Source organism: Perna viridis, unplaced genomic scaffold (assembly GCF_037379345.1).
Source record: "Perna viridis isolate PV_CMFRI_1.1 ecotype Kerala unplaced genomic scaffold, ASM3737934v1 SUPER_16.18, whole genome shotgun sequence".
Lineage (NCBI taxonomy): Eukaryota > Metazoa > Mollusca > Bivalvia > Mytilida > Mytilidae > Perna > Perna viridis.
In genome coordinates, this window is record NW_028288521.1 from 4,554 (window position 1) to 21,706 (window position 17,153).

At 34.0% G+C, this 17,153-nt stretch overlaps 1 protein-coding gene across 4 annotated transcripts; it reads left to right on the plus strand.

Moving 5' to 3' along the window:
- Positions 1 to 9,445: 9,445 nt before the first annotated feature.
- On the plus strand, positions 9,446 to 16,419 carry LOC148596427 (galactoside 2-alpha-L-fucosyltransferase Sec1-like). 4 transcript variants are annotated; one of them, XR_015919257.1, is made up of 3 exons: positions 9,446 to 9,554; positions 11,256 to 13,003; positions 14,651 to 16,419. XR_015919257.1 is itself a non-coding variant. In XM_088564553.1 (3 exons), exons 1-2 carry the CDS (start codon positions 9,530 to 9,532, stop codon positions 12,224 to 12,226), a joined length of 996 nt encoding a protein of 331 aa, XP_088420679.1. In that variant the 5' UTR covers positions 9,446 to 9,529; the 3' UTR covers positions 12,227 to 12,245; positions 14,651 to 16,417. The 4 variants fall into 4 exon arrangements, 3 of the variants coding, with proteins under 3 accessions (XP_088420679.1, XP_088420680.1, XP_088420678.1); XM_088564553.1 differs by having other exon boundaries at positions 11,256 to 12,245; positions 14,651 to 16,417; XM_088564554.1 differs by lacking the exon at positions 14,651 to 16,419 and adding an exon at positions 13,312 to 14,618 and having other exon boundaries at positions 11,256 to 12,245.
- Positions 16,420 to 17,153: the final 734 nt, after the last annotated feature.

Below are 17,153 nucleotides of genomic sequence, written 5' to 3' on the forward strand. Positions count from 1 at the left end.
ATCGGCTAGATCTATGCATGTCCACAGAGGTCAATCTTGTCACTATGAAAAAAAGTATAACTTTAGAAATGAGTCATAACAAAAATGCAAGTAATGTTCTGAATGTTCGGCTTTAGACTGATAAATGACGAAGAAATCATAGCGTCGCCAATTATCTGACTACAGTACAGTAGATATATAAACCCAAATAATTGTTCTCAAAACTGAATAAAAAGAGCATTTATATAAAGTAAAAAAAAAATTGCATTATGCATTGGCTCAGTCATATAATTTAATATAAGATAATGAGACGAGGATTATAATAAATTCAAGAAAATCCACGTTGATTCATGACCAACTACACATCGCTAACCAAATGCGCATGCGCACAATCTCATGTCGATCTCGATATTTTAGGTATATTCATGAATTCATAGAAAACACATTTGAACAAAGGATAAAATCATTATCAATCGTAAAAAACCAAAAAACAATATGCAGTGTTTTTTTTATTACAATATTATTGGGCAAAGTGTGTATCGTGTCACCGGTGACAAAACGCACACCAACTAAATTTGGACCCGAAATCATGCCATTAATGCAATACAAATGGAATATTTTATTCTAAAACCATAAGTTAAAGTTTTAAATGGCTTGTTTTGTTGTTTGTTTTTAACCTTTATACTGCCAACGGGCCGATTGGGACAGATTTACGTTGTCATTACCGGCAAGTGGGCCGATTTACAACAAACGTGCATTTTATCTTGATTTTTATTAATTCTTAATTGATTTAACGAAAATTTGATAGTTAAAAATGCTTATTTGTAATGCATTTAAAAGTCCCTATTCCTCAAAGAACGGTGGTTCCGTGTTTACAAACTCATAGTGTCGGAATGTATTTATATGTACTTGATGAAATTGAGCATCTATTAGTGCTAATGGGGTGCTTTTAAAAAACTAATATAAGCACAAACGCATGATGTCCGTTTCATTAAGATTTTTTGTATCAAATATTTTCTTACATACGTTTAAGTGTCTTGACTTTGAGTAGGGTTTACCTGTTAAGCTCTCTGTGTCATTACTGAAATTACTACCTACATGTAAATATGTAAAGGACATGTTTACGTACTGAAAATAAGTATATTTATACTATCCAATGTATAGTTTAAGTAAAGGAAAATGTATTATACCCACCTATATGCACGTTGTTAGGAATTAACTGATACCATAACCAAGGGACCGACCAGAGTACCACAAACTTAGCGTTACTTCCGAAGAACTTTAAAAAATGTTATTGTGTTGGAATCAGAGTCAATAAGAAACTTAAATTATAGTAGTGATTGTGAAAATACTTAAATCAAATCCTTCTAAGTTAGCTCAAACATCACATAATTAGGAGACAACAAACCTTCAAACAGCATATTAACTTGATTATACTACAAAAGTCAATCTGTTCTCTATTAATATGGACCAGACTTTCAAGGGAACGCACAACACAGACAGGCGTTTTTATATTTTCAATTAAAATAGAGGGGCTCACACAGTACCTAAATACATGTGGCAGGAAACAATTAGTGAATATTAGAACATTACAATAAGTCATATATTATACGAAGCACGTGAATAACAATTTTAAAAAGCTTACAATTTATCATGAGAATACATGCATTCGCATTATTTCTAAGGTGCATATGACTTTTAAGATGTGTATAGATACAGTATACTCAAAATGACGGACGAAGTTTTAAGAATGAGCACACTAAATTATTACTTTTCCGCGGTAAAAGATCTTACGTACGGTGTTTTCCCCCGAGGAGGAACTCATCGAACCTGTCAGAAGTGTTCCTACTACTAATTCTACAGTAGTATACATGTTGGGTTCGCTTATCATGACGTCACAGCCAGTGGCCGAGGACCGGAAGTGACCCTTGGGTGTGACCGGAAGTGACCACTGACAATTCTAGACAATGACCATTGACCATTCTGACCATTGATCCGTCTGGACAATGCTCAGTTTGTATTTTTTTACCCTTTTGACCCTTCTGACCCCTAACCTTTACCACCCCCACTCTGTAGTGTATAAGTCCGATACGGACGACTTCAAATGGACCTGCCTGTTCATTAGCGTAGTCCTATGGATTCGAATCGTTAATTACAAAAAAGCACCCCTTCGTTAGCGTTGTCCTATAGATTTAAATGTGTCAATGGTAACAATTAAAATTTAATTTTTTTAATTGTGACCAATGAAATTCAAACGTGTGAGACCCAATCGCGTGTGGCCGGGGGGGGATAAACACTCCGGACATGTGCGGACTTTCAGAAGAGAAAATGTAAGAACCTTAACCTCGAAGTTAGCTTTGCTTACTTGGCACCTGGTTTTCTCCGGGAATTGGTTTCATTGTAGTGTTTGTTTTGAACCCAAACCTCGGAGTATGTCCGTTTACTTGTAACCAGGGGCCCTCGTGGGTAAGGTTCAGTTATGACGTTTTTTTTTTTTGTTTTCTGTTGTAGAATGAATTCCTAGAACAGACTCATCCTGACTGAAAACTATATGAAACTGGTGAAAGCAACACCTACCAAAAATGTCATACCGTATCTCGTAGAAAGTGGTATCTTATCCGAAGAAATGGGCGAATGTATCGTGGATCAACCGACCAGAGCGGCAAGGGTGAGATCCTTCCTGGAACTCCTGCCCAGAAGAGGACCAAAGGCTTTTGATGTATATTAACAGACCTTAAAGGAACTAAAAAGGCGGAGGCTTACACCTCGAAGTGGACCGTGGAATCGTTCAACTGATCCAAGATCCGGTGACATTGAACTTTCCACTCGGTCGGTGGAAGGTGTTGTAAAATAACGTGGATAAAATTTTCAGTGTAGTGGAACGTATAAAGAACAATTGATTTAGTTACATGAGCGAACATTTAGGGGCAAACGTCTACGTCACGACCGGAGACGACAGTTAGTATATTGATATCAGACGTTACTGGATATCACCCAACGATAACCAAGTGAGCATGGAATCAGTTTGACATTCGATCAAAGTAGGCACTCCGGTGTTATATGACGCATCAAAAAGTAGAAGATGCCGCGTGTTGTTTTGAACGTGATCCAGACGGATTATTGTAATGTTATGAATAAATGTTATATTTTCGTCTCGGGCTTCATGAATAACATCGCCATGATACATTGTCGATACTTATTGACAAAATCGACAACTATATCTGTAGCTTCTTCGGGGTCATCCAGGGTCCTGGTCACATGCGTTATTGGTCGTCCTGCATATCTGTGTATTAGGAAAAATATGCAATGTTGTCCACACACGATTGAATCTTCTTCTTGTATTAGTACTGTGTTGTACGTCCAACTACTGCAATGTGTGTTAATAAAATTCAGGTAGGCATGTTAAAAGGGTGGTCCTCCCGTTGGGTTGTAGTATTCTCCTCTCGAATTGGCGTCTACGTATACGGCTACCCAGTGTGTGCAGGGAGATTATCCGTATCCGTGTTTCCAACTAAAGCAAAGAAAGTCTCTTGACAATCTGTTCCGCGCATACACCCCTTTAAATACGTGTCTGGTGACCGGATGCTCTTTCAGTCTGGCGTCACTGTCTGTCGTGTTCATTATGCACTGTAGTCAAACAACACTTGTCTGTTTCTATCTATTTCGATGACGTTGTCAAATTCGGCATACAATACGACGTTGCTGGTGGAGTGAAGGGCTTCCGAAAAATGAATCTAGTCTCAGGTTGCCTTGTTTTATCAGCTGAAATGCTCCCACTTACGACATGTCAGGTGTCAAATCAAAGGCGAATAATATGTATCCTTTGGCGTAATCTTTTCTCGTGATTGCGGTTCCTTCGTCCTGGTACATTTTGTGAGTGACAGCAGAACGACGACTCCAGTCATTTTCACGATATCAAAATGAAAATCATACTTTCTGTGTAACGAGCTTACACAGGATTTTAGACTGCGGTCCATTTGACTTGTAGTATAAATATGCACCGTGACTTCAATTGTTTTTCTTTTCATAGTCGCTTTCTAGTGTTTTGATTGGTCACTTTTTTGCGTTGCGCTTCGACGAGTCCTCTTTGTTTAAAAGAATCGAACTCCTTATCTTGGATTTTGGTTTGGTACAAGTTCAGTATCCTATCCGCGTGTTAGGGGTAATGTTCACTGCCTATTTTTGCGCGGCAGAAAAAACACTATCACTTGTTCCCGGTTTATTATATCATCGTTAAAAAAGTAGACATTATCGTTTCGTACGTGTTGACGTCCATTTTTTTAGTGTTTTCATTATGTGTTCATTTTTATACCCTGTTCATCACGTGATGTTTAGATTGATTTTCTGTTGTTCTATTTTTATCGTGTACATTCATAATTTAATTATCTCATTAACCTATACTCTATTGCCATACCTCAAATTGTTTTAAGTGTTTGTGTAGCTTGTTTTTTATAAGTGTGTCTCTTTGTTTATTATTTGGTCTATCTTCTTTATTTTTATCGCCATTTTTTACGCCTGTATCACTGTTTAAGTGCTAGTGCGTCTCTTTGTTCTCATTTGGTCTATTTCCATTAGAATATCCATTATTTGTACAACTGGCTTGCTTATTTAGTATTATATTCATTGTTCTAAGTGTTACCCCTTTTTAAGAGGGTCCAACTGTTCATTTGTATTTTTCTCCATTGTTTTTAAGTGTTTGTGTAGTGGGTCAGATTCTATTTTTATGTGTCTCTTTGTTTTCATTAGGTCTATCTCCATTGTAATAAGTGTTTAGCGTGTCTTACTCCATAATTGCGTCTCTTGTTTTCATTTGGTGTATTTCCATCATAATATCCATTAGAATATTCTCCTTTTTGGCTTGTTTTGGTATTTACCTCCATTGTGTTTGTTTAGTGGGTCTATTTTTTACAACTCTTTGGTTTCAATAGGTCCATCTCCATCGTTTCACAAAAAAAGAAAAAAGACAAATACAATTTTATTCATATTTATATACAAAACAAGTCATATGCGAACGATTGTCAAGTACATATATTTCATTGTGGTACATGTATAGAATAAGTTTATATAACATATTCAATAAAATCGTAAGATATTTGGAACATTGATCAATTCCACCATCATTTAGTATTAACAAACTGTTTAAAATCACACTCAAAAATATAGAGCTAGTAAAAAAATTAACTACCAATTTACAGAAGAAAAACCACCGAGGACAATTTAATATTATCGAGCAACCGGGTCATTTAAATTGGAGACAATTGGAGTCAAAATCATTAAATAAATTACAGAAATATCAAGTAAAAACGATTAAATATACAACTTTTCAAACTATTATAAAAGTTTAAGACTCACGTCACCCGTAAAACCACCGAGGAAAGGTAATAAATACGTAAAAAAAGATAAACTTTTGAGGAAGTAAGCCGACAAGAAAATAATTAAATCATCTAACTATTATCAAATATTAAGGCCACCGAGGATCATTTTGTATAAGTAATGCGTATGTAAAAAGGACAAACTATTGAGGAAGTAAGCCAGAAAAATGACAAGTAAAATAGTACTATTCAAACTATTATTATGAAGACCTACACTACCCATCTAACCACCGACGACAACTATAAGTATTAAAAAAAATGACAAAAATTTTGAGGAAGTCAGGCAATGAGTAAACAAATAAGACCACTTTAAAATTATTGATATTTCAAAATAACTGACATTCAATGAGTATTGAGAAAATAGTTCAAATAAACCATTTATAAACATCCACTAAAAATAGAGGTTCCGTGGACAAAACTTTCAGTCATATAATTTAATATAAGATAATGAGACGAGGATTATAATAAATTCAAGAAAATCCACGTTGATTCATGACCAACTACAAATCGCTAACAAAATGCGCATGCGCACAATCTCATGTCGATCTCGATATTTTAGGTATATTCATGAATTCATAGAAAACACATTTGAACAAAGGATAAAATCATTATCAATCGTAAAAAACCAAAAAACAATATGCAGTGTTTTTTTTATTGCAATATTATTGGGCAAAGTGTGTATCGTGTCACCGGTGACAAAACGCACACCAACTAAATTTGGACCCGAAATCATGCCATTAATGCAATACAAATGGAATATTTTATTCTAAAACCATAAGTTAAAGTTTTAAATGGCTTGTTTTGTTGTTTGTTTTTAACCTTTATACTGCCAACGGGCCGACTGGGACAGATTTACGTTGTCATTACCGTGAGTAAGTTGTGCTTCTCAAGGAACCACACAAGGCGATCATTGACCATTCGTTCCATTGTCTTGCAGACGCAGCTTGTCAATGCGATCGGGCGATAATTTGAAGGATCCGTATGATCTTTTCCTGGTTTTGGAATAGGGACTACTGAAGCCGTTTTCCAGATGGACGGAACGTTACCAGAAGTCCATATCTCGTTCATTAACGTAAGAAGTGTATGTAGAGATGGATCAGGAAGATGTTTCAAAAGTTGATAGTGAATATTATCTAGCCCACTAGCTGTATCGTGGGCTTTAGACAGTGACGATTTTAGTTCCTCTATAGAAAATTGAGAGTTGTAGGATTCAGCATTATTTGACTTGAAGTTTAATTTTGTCTTTTCTGCAGATGATTTAATTTTTTGAAAATCCGGTTTGTAGTTAGTTGAGGATGAATGTTTAGCGAATGTTTCAGCTAGCTTATTGGCGATATCTTTTTCGGTGGTTAGAGTGGTATTACCAACTTTTAGGTGTTTCACTGAAGAATTCGATTTTTTTCCTTTTACTTTTCTAATAAAATTCCATACTTTATTGAGGGGAGTGTGAGATTTAATACTAGAAACAAGAGGTTCGTCTGGCTTGTTTACATGTACGTCGAGCTTTTGCTCGAAATAGTCGAAATATTCGGAAGTTTGACAGATTTGCTGGTGTAGGATTTTTGTCAAACCGGCGATGGGCCTTGTTGCGTTCTTCGATCGCTTTGTCGCACTCATCAGTAAACCATGGTTTACTAGGCCTTTTTGGATTTGTCGAGGTTTTAGGTATTGTTTTATTAGCAATTGATGTCAGTCTTTCATTATTTTATGAAGAGACTTTGATCTTAATTTTAATATTTTCCTTGCATTAAATGTTCTTGCCGTGATATGGCCCTGGTCGCCGAAACGGCAATAAACAACAACAATCAATCGTATTGGTCTCTCCCATCCACTTTCTTTGATTGAAGTAGGGGTGCGACATCTTGGAGGACTATCTCAAACGTACTCCGATCAATATGGCAATGACTTCTTAAATCCTTACTCGAAAACCTAGGAACAATCTCCTCGGCAAAGTTTTGAATGCGTGGGACATGGTCCCTGGGCAACAAAGTTGTCAATAATTGAATTAACATTTGATTTGCATCTATTATATTTTGAATCGCCATCATTTCTTCATCATCACTGAAAATATGGTTTATTATAGTGAATATGTCCATATTGTTATAGTAATTAACAGACCTCGAGTAACTCGGTAGAGTTTTTTTTTTTATTTGATTGCTACGCTCTTGACGCATGTGTAATGAAACCAAAAAAAAAAAATAATAACCCCGAGTAAACCGATTTGGACGAATCGAAGTAGGCCCTAAATTTCTATTGACGAATTGTGCGATTTTGTAGTCAGAATGATAGCGAGTCGTTTCGCATGGGTTACCTGTTCGCGACGGGTCGTTTCACCCCGATTATGTTTTACTGTTTCATTAACAAAATATCACATTATTTATAAAATCATTTATAAAATATCATATCAGTTAAAAAATATATACTTCAATTATAATGCTTTTAATTATCATCCACTTTCTTTTTTATTTTGACATCTTAATAGCAAATTGATTAATTAGTTTAATTATAAATGGTTATTATTTTAATTGGCTTGACAATTCGAAATTACAATTAGGATTTTGTTTAACAGTAAAATAGCTAGCTTCAATCAAGATGTTATAACAACAATATAACTGGTTTTATGCCACAATTGTAAATATAATTTAATTAGCCGTTAATTAATTGAATCGGATATTCATTAGAACTTTTTATTTATAATGTGTCAATTATTGGTAATTAAATTAAAGGAGGTATTGAATTTGTTATCACAATAATTATAGGTAATTAAAGAAATGATTCATATATGCTATAATTTAAAGTCAAGTCCTTAGCTTGGAAGCTGAGTTCAGTTAATCAAAATAAAAAGAATTCTCTAAAGCTTGTGTTTTCCTGAGCCATGTCAAAGCCTAACGATTCAGAGGCATATATAAGGCGAGTGTTCAAGATTTGCATTCATTCTCTTTCATATCCATTATGTCAGATGTTTGTATCTCTTGTGACCAGGTGCTTAGTAAGCGTCAGCATGGAATTGCATGTGGTGTATATGACCGATGGCAGCATCGTACTTGCAACACCGGTGTTAGCATTGCCAGTATAGACAAGCCCTTAGGTGCAGAACTCTTATCAACTTCACTTGTGAAGAATGCAGAGACCTACCAGAGCCCATTGACACAGATCTTTTTGATGGGTTCGACATACCAGAAAGCAGCCTAGACCCAGACAGTAGTTATGACCAGCCAGATCCAGACAGTATTCATGACCAACCAGACCCAGACAGTGCACATGACCAACCAGACCCAGACGCAGATCCAGACCATGCCTTAGGTGGTACTTTTGACATTTCTAACCGAAATGTTCAGCACGACCCAGAACCACTGGAGGTGTAAGTATTTTATAAAATCAATTTTTTTGCAAAAGATTGCAGTTATTAATATTGTGTTAGACATTGCAGTGACTACATTATGTATTGATAGTAAATAATTATATTGTGTTACACTTAATGATTAATGTACCAGTTTTATTTGTTGACAATAGAATAATAAATAATTATATATCTTCTGTTTAACCAGGTGAGCGATTCAGGCTCTCTTGAGTTTCTAGTTTATAAAGTTTAAATGCCCCGTAATGACGTAACCGAAAAGATCATATCTGAATGGAGAGTTTTGCAAGAACAGATGGGTGGTTTGGCCTTGAAGTCCTACAATAGCATTGTATAATTGAAAATTTTAAATGCAATAGGTGAAGTATACGAGTATGAAATAATTGGAATTGATTTGCCTTTAAAATGCGGGGAATTGTGTTCGTGACGTTTATTTAATGGAGGGTGTTAGCCGAATTAATTGCATCTATACCTTTGTTGATAAACGGAAGTAGGAGAAATTAACGATTTTCGACATCTTGGCATTTAACACAAACTGTGTATAAGTAAATGCAAAATATTTCGGGCAAGTTCCGAATGATAAATCGTCAAGTATCGTGAATATTTCGGTTTCCGGATCTCTCTCTCTCTCTCTCTCTCTCTCTCTCTCTCTCTCTCTCTCTCTCTCTCTCTCTGATCATTAATCAAACCCATTTGTTAAGTAATTTCATTTTTAATTTCAATTACCAACTCATTTATTTATTAAATGGATGGATGATTTATGTATTAGTATTGCGATCCTTTATTGTTTCTGTAAAAAAGCATTGCTACATACTAGAAAATGAACTTCTACTTTTCAAAGAAAGGTGAAATTTACTTAAACATGAATATAATATAGATAGGGTTACATATAGATATAATATATAATTAAAATTTTGTTTAATTGAGAATACAGTTTAAGTATTTGTTTATCCCGTTATTTCGACCTATTAATCACTGGAAAACGCAACATTATTCATCCCAAAAGATGTTTTAGTTGTAATTGTGATGAATTTCAAACAGTTAATATGTTTAACTTATTTTTTTTGTCAATCAATGATTGACATCTCTTAATATTGAATAAGGGTAACAAAAAAATAACCGAACAGTAATCCGATAACCCATAATCAAGTCAAATCCAAAATAAATCTGACAAAATAGTTATTTTATTACCGGAGTAGCTGGAACCGCAGCACTCCTGATTTGATACATGCATTTTAAACAAAATGATTAGTTAAATCTAGGTTTTTCAGCGCACCAAACCCCCTCTTCCATTAAGGCGTGAATATATCGGTGGTGATTAAAACATTTGCATGTTATAGTGTCTTAATAGGTAAATCAGTGGTCATATCAATATAAAGAATAATTTATAAATAACAATCATTACTCATTGTTTAAGAAGAAACTGAGTAATTTTCAACCAAGAACTAATGTATCCTAGATTCAAGAGTCTGTTACGCTGAAACTTATGGCGTTAAGGAAATCCTTGTAGTTAGTACTTGCTCTAGCGTAGCGAATCTATAGTGAATTATAAATACCATATACAGGCGATGAATGTATATTCCTGAAAAGGTAAGGAAAATGTCAAAAGTCACAAATCTTATTACTGACCACTGTTGTCGAATTAGAATTATGGGTAAAAAAAAGATGCTAAACAAGCTAATTCAGAAAAAAAAAACAGATGCAGAATTCTGGACAGCCGAAAGTTGATAATCGACTTACAGCGCTAGGAAGGTATTCAATTTTGTATTAATTATATAAAGTATTGAAAAATCCATAGAAACTATAACATAAAAAAAATATACGTAAACTAATGTCCGGATGATAAACTACGGTAATAAAGCTAGATTGTTTGCTTTGTTATAAAGACTTTATGCACTATATTAAATAGTAATAATTTTGCAAAATTCTTAAAATATTTCATAAATTAAAAATTGCTACATCGTTATTTTAAAGGTACTATTGACATTCATCGATATCATAAAAAAACTGCATACGAAAACACTAGCGAATGAATTTTATAATACGAATTTAAGAGAATTTAAACATAGCGCTATGTTTTTTAGAAGTACATAAATGTCTTGGGTTATAGAATTATTTGGAATTGCATATCGAAATTGCAAAATTGTTATTTAACATCTAATATAACAGGAAGCTCTTTTTAAAATACAACTACCTTTTTGAATTGATTTTAACGTGTTTAATATTTTCCCACAGTGGCAGGATTCGAAAGGGGAAGGGTTGTAATCATGCCAAAACACCTTTATTCCAAGTCATTAATTTCTGACATCTATATGTCTTGTTTCATTTTTCTGTTATGATGCTGTAGTCTTATATAGGGCATCTTCTTTGCTGTACATGTGTATAAAGTTGATTTGGGAGCAGGTGCAGCCTGCCCTGCGGAGTGCGGGATTCCACCTTGTTCATTTTTAGTGGGGATGTTGTCTCTTTGGCAAATTTACTATATATATTCTCGTTATATTCTAAGTATAACAATATTTGTTTATATACGACTCTTTTTTTTTCAGAAACATGTGTGATCGTGATATTTTTCGTGAGTGTACTATGCATTCTTGGACACAGATTTGAAATATTCAAAGTACCATTTTCAAATACTTCATTTGATTGCTTCATGCATTTTAGAAAAAAATCCGTAACAAAGTATGCTGTTTGTCCTAAATTTGCTGGAAGAATAGGTAATCAAATGTTTATATATGCATCGTCGTTTGCTGTGGCTCTGATGAAAAATATGGAGGTAGAATTAACTGATGATTGCAGTCTTACTCAAATATTCAACCTTCACGCAAATATTGTTCCTCGATATTTGTTCTGGTCAAGATGTCGTTCTGTAAAAACAATGAAAGAAAGCCATGGTGCCAGGTTTGATAGGCGAATCGTAAACTTTATACCTAGAGAGTCTATAAGCTTCGTCACGTATTTACAATCCTATAAGTATTTTGAAAACGAACGAAATGCAATTTTGAAAGAATTCAGCTTTAAACAGCACATTCGAATGAAAGCTAAATTCATTTTTGAAAGAGTTACCACAAAATATAATAATGCCATTGATAGTAAATGGCAGTTTGTTGGAGTTCATGTCAGGAGGGGAGATAAAATAGATATTAGAAAGAACGATAAACGATCTGGAATTAAAGTTGCAACTAAAGAATATCTTTCAAAGGCTGTCGACTGGTACGAATCAATGTATACAAATGTATTCTTTGTAGTGATTTCTGATGATATGTTATGGACAAAGAAAAACATGCCTGGTAATATCAAAGTAAAATATATAGAAAATAATCCACCGGAAATTGATTTAGCAATTATAACAATGTGTGATCATTTCATCATGACTGTAGGGACGTTTGGTTGGTGGGCAGGATGGTTGATCGGAGGAAACGTTACTTACTTTAACAACCCTGCGGAAGACGACTCTGTTCTTAAAGAAGCCTTTGGAGACTATACAGATCATTTTCCGGATTACTGGGTTGGCTTGTAATATTACCATATTTTAAGAGGTAAAACTACTAAAATAAGTAAAGTTTCATAGAAAAGTTGAAAGATTGAACTTGAAGAATCCTCTTTAAAAGAAACGTTTTAAAACAGCATTGATGAAATTATTAAATTGTCTTCTTAAAAATAATGATAAAAATCACCTAAAGGATTAACTAGCGTTTTGTTCGGGATGACCTTTTGCACTGTTCATACTTGCTGTAATATAAAATTATTTTGGACACATAATCACGAAATAGAAAAAAAATAGGTCATGAATGTGTAAAAGACCACCGATCAACGGAAATATTCTTTATTCAAAGATGTTCTCACATATACAAGGCATATTACCTGTGACAATTATGATCCTTTAAGAAATAGCTAATGTGTATATACACCCAATAAAAAATATTTCGTAAGAAAAGTGCGGACAAACAATTATGTATTTCTGTTAATTCATGCAAATATGCTTTAAAATGTGCTATGAATTAATAGTTCTTGTCAAGTTAGCGATTTCTTCCTCGTACTAGTGTTTTGCAAACCCTTTATGTTGGTAGTTGTTTATTTAATGAATATAAGATCAGAACATAAGACCAGGTGGTAAAATCGAACTATGTACATGTGGCAAATGTTGTGTAAAAATAATTGTGTACTTTGATATGGTTAAAAATTCTGGCAAATAATATTGGGCATCATTAACGCGACACTTAAGAATCCAACTTCTTGGCCTGAGAGTGAAAGTAAATGGCATATTGAAAGAAACATATTCGACTTTATTCTTAAGGTAAGAAAAAAAAACAAACTAACAAGCTAGAAAAATGTAAAGTTTTCAAAAGTGTTTCCCTTGTCAAATCATTTAGTAGGATCCAAACGTCTTGACCAATAAACAATATTAGTGAACAAAGAATGTAAAGGTTTTGATAAATTTCCGTTCTACAAAAAAAAGGGTTTAAAGGGTAAAAAATGTCTTTGCAAAACCGTGCCTATCAAACTTCAAAATTAGGCGAATTCAGTTTTGTTTTGCTTATTTTACAGTAATTATGACTGAAAATATACTACATCCATATGATTTATGACTAACATTTACCATAGGTTATGTTACAATGAACACGGTACACGGAAAGGACACAATACACGGTACAAGGTACACTGAATGCACACGGAACATGGAACGAACGAACACGTTTGTTGTTTTCAGTAGTTTTGTTTTACCTATTTTGTAACAGTGTTATATAGTTGTATACACTTATTAATGTATAATTAAAATTAAGAAAGATATATACATTTCACTACAACTCTTAAAGCCTGGGAAACGTGCAAAAAATGTACTATGTACTATTAAACATGTACACACGGACGGTTTCAGGGTTTTTGGGATTATGCTTGTTTTTGTTTTTGTCGTTTTTGTTAATAGCTATATTTTTGGCTAGTAAAAAAGTAACATGTTATCGGAATTTTTTAACACAGATCAAAGTGATAAAATTATCAATAATACAAAACCAGATTATAATTGTTCAATTTAAAGGCGAATGCTCTTACTAAAGTCTTTATAATTCTATTGATTTCTGAAATGATTATAATAGAACGACGATTGAGGGAAATCATACTTTTTTTTGGTAATAACATGGTGATATATACTGAAAAAAAATTACCCGATACAAAATCATGTTTTTATGTTTTAACCGATGACTCTATAGACATACGATGTTTTCGGACATTGACCTTTAATTGAATCATAGAATCGTTGTTCCCTTGATTACTCTTGCTACACTTCTATTTTCAAATTCCTGCTTCTTTTCTTGTTCTACTAATAATCCCTAATTATCTTAATGTTTCTATATAAAATGGTTTAAATTTAAGGTTACATATAGGTTCAAAGGACTGGTTGTTTGATACATACTTTTTAAAATGTAACATAATCATCATATATGTTCACCAAGGTCACAGTAGAAAATAATTACTTCACCCTAATGTCAATATTGGCGAATGAGGTGTTTAGTGTCGTTGTTTGACTTTTTAGTTCATTTTGATTTGGTGTCATCGTTCTTTAACCGTGGATTTCATTCCTTTTTTCGGGATTTTCAGTGCTTACTTGAAGGTTTCACCGTATCTGCATTTTTTTCTATAAGTACTTATTTACTTATACCATATGTTGTTTTTGGGTTGTCTAAAAATATCGGCAATATAAATATGATTCTGTCATAACTGAATTGAATTAAAAACATGTTCTAGTTCTGTGTCTGTTTTCCATGTTTGGTCTTTGTCCCTGGATAACATTCTTTTGATTACCGCTATAACCTTGGTTCCCTTGATTACTCTTCCAGTGGTTGTTGTTTTTTTTAATGTTTATTGTTTTATGCGTTTTACATTTTTTTCTTTGAGATGAGTCGATTTCCAGCTTTTATGAATAGTTTCACACCATTTATTTTAGGGAATTGTACGATTTCTTTTTATGGTATGGATTTTGCCTAACATTGAAGACCATATGGTAACCAGTTGAAGTTAAATTGTTCTTTGCTTGGCATTTGGTGGATGACTATCTCATTGGCAATCATACCACATCATCGAAAACAAATCTCTGCGTAATATCCTTTCTAAAGGTCCCAAGTACCATGAACCACGCTCCATAAATTGGAATTATAACTTTAAAGTTCTTTTGGATGCCGCCGAGGACTATGCAAGAAAATGGATAAAACGAGAACAAGAAGACATTGATTCTCTGTCAGAGTAGTTAAAGGCCGTGAGGTCTTTAATTTTGATACGAATGAAAGTTTTAGGTAGGTCAATGAGTGCCAAAATCTTTCGGAGTCCCTCATTTCAGGTTTATCATCAGACTAGAATAGCATTAAAATCTATGATTTTTCAACAGTGTATACTTTTATTCCCCATACTCAGTTAAAATCCCGACACAAATGCATTTTTTAGTTCCAAATCATCTTCCAAATAAACAGAAGAAGAAGTTTTCAAAATACGAGAATTTTTGATCGACAACATATTTGTCCAGGGTGGAGGACGCGTTTTTCAACAAGTGGTCAGCATTCCAATAGAAATAACTTGTGCTCTTCTACTTCCTGACCTATTGTTTCATTCTTATGAGACTTTATAGCTGATCTGATGCAAAAGAAGGAACATTATTAAAATAGATCCTTTAATCTCGCAATATGGATGACGTATTAACAAACCTAGTTTTGGGGATTTGATACATCAAATCTACCCCCAAATAACTTGAGATAAAGGATACTACAGACACTGTGAAGTCAGCCTCATATCTTGATCTACAGTTAGAGATCAATGGTAAAGAAAAACAATTTACCAAACAACGACAAACGTGGTGACGTGGTTCATTCCTTTATCTATGACAACATCCCTTCAGCACCTGCGTATGGAGTTTTCATATCACAACTCATATGTTAAGCCAGAGCTTGTCGTAACTATACAGACTTTATTGTATCGCCCTAGACATCTTACTATTAGGCTTATGGAACAGGGTTATGTTGCTATAGGATTGAAGTCACCACTACAGATGTTTTATGGTAGTCATCATGATCCCGTCGATCATTACTCGGCCACTACGGTTATTAGTTTTGGGATGCAAATTGCATTAGAGCTTTGAATAGTTCCGGATGCACACCTGCACATGCCAGGGAGCAACAGCTTTTATAGAAGATGACAAGTATTACACAAAATTCCAGTTCATGATACAAAACTAATACTTAAGAAAATTCATTGATTAGATTTTGTCATTAATGTGTGATATTTTAGAAAGGACAAACAATTGTATTTGTATTCCTGTTTTGAAAACTTGTAAAAATGTAGATATAAACAAGTCACTGACCAATCTGGTATATTTGATTTCACTTATCAGATAAAACATGTAGATATAATCAATTACAAAGTAGACATAAAAGGTACAAGACAGAGATGAATATGCAAACGAGGGGAAACTCTGGCCAAACTAAGTTGCGAATACCAAAACGTGCCCCAACAAAGTGCAGGTCGTACATGACATACAACTTCAAAAAAACATACACAATGATATAAAATTATTATACGTACTATTTCAGCCTGGTAAAAAGCATTTTCGCATTCTTTCAAGACACTCATATTGACAACAATTAAATCTATTAAAATTCACCATTCCTTCAAAGTTCTGAGCATCATTTTTGTGCTTTGTTGTGTATTAGTTTTATTAGTATTATTTTGTTTTTTCACTTTTTTTTTCTTGGCTTCATCAACAAAATTTAGATATTATGAAAAATATTCTCAAACTTCTTGTACCGCGCTAGAACTCTAACAATAGGCTTCTGGAACAGGGTTGTTTTGTTACAAGATTGAAGTCATCACTACAGAATCGCGGATCGTTGTGACGTATCCATCAACACCATGAAAACTGATTTATTCAACGGGTCATAGTTCACCTTTCCTCGTTTGTCTACCCCGGACTTGACTTTTTATGAGCAACTCGGTGGGTGTTTCTGGAAAAGCAGAGGACGCTTACCCTACCGGTGCACCTGGTCCATGCTCCCAGTTTTTAGTGGAGTCCGAGTTGCTCATTTACTTTTGTTACTTTGTATGTATGATTTTAGTTACTTTATGTTCTTTTTTGTGTATGTCTGTTTTCCATGTCTGGTCTTTGTCCCTGGATTACATTCTTTTGATTACCGCTATAACCTTGGTTCCCTTGATTACTCTCTCAAATGAAGCACTTTTTGTACATAGTCTATGGTCAGTCTTTATAAATTCAACTCTGTCGAAATCAAGATGGCCATGCTATAACATTTAGGAGTACGTCTCCCTACTATGCTTATAAACCATTTTGTAGTTCTTGCATGACTAACCTGAAAACCCAAATGTAGCCAACATGTTTGCATTTGATCAATCTGATTAAAAAAAAAACGTGTCTTGTTACATATGTCTTAACAGATAGTGTTACT

Excerpts from the sequence above, each read along its gene's own strand:
- LOC148596427 (XM_088564553.1), top strand. The coding sequence starts at position 9,530 with ATGAACTTCTACTTTTCAAAGAAAG. Across the intron at positions 9,555-11,255 it reads CTTCTACTTTTCAAAGAAAG|AAACATGTGTGATCGTGATA; the intron begins GTGAAATTTACT and ends TTTTTTTTTCAG.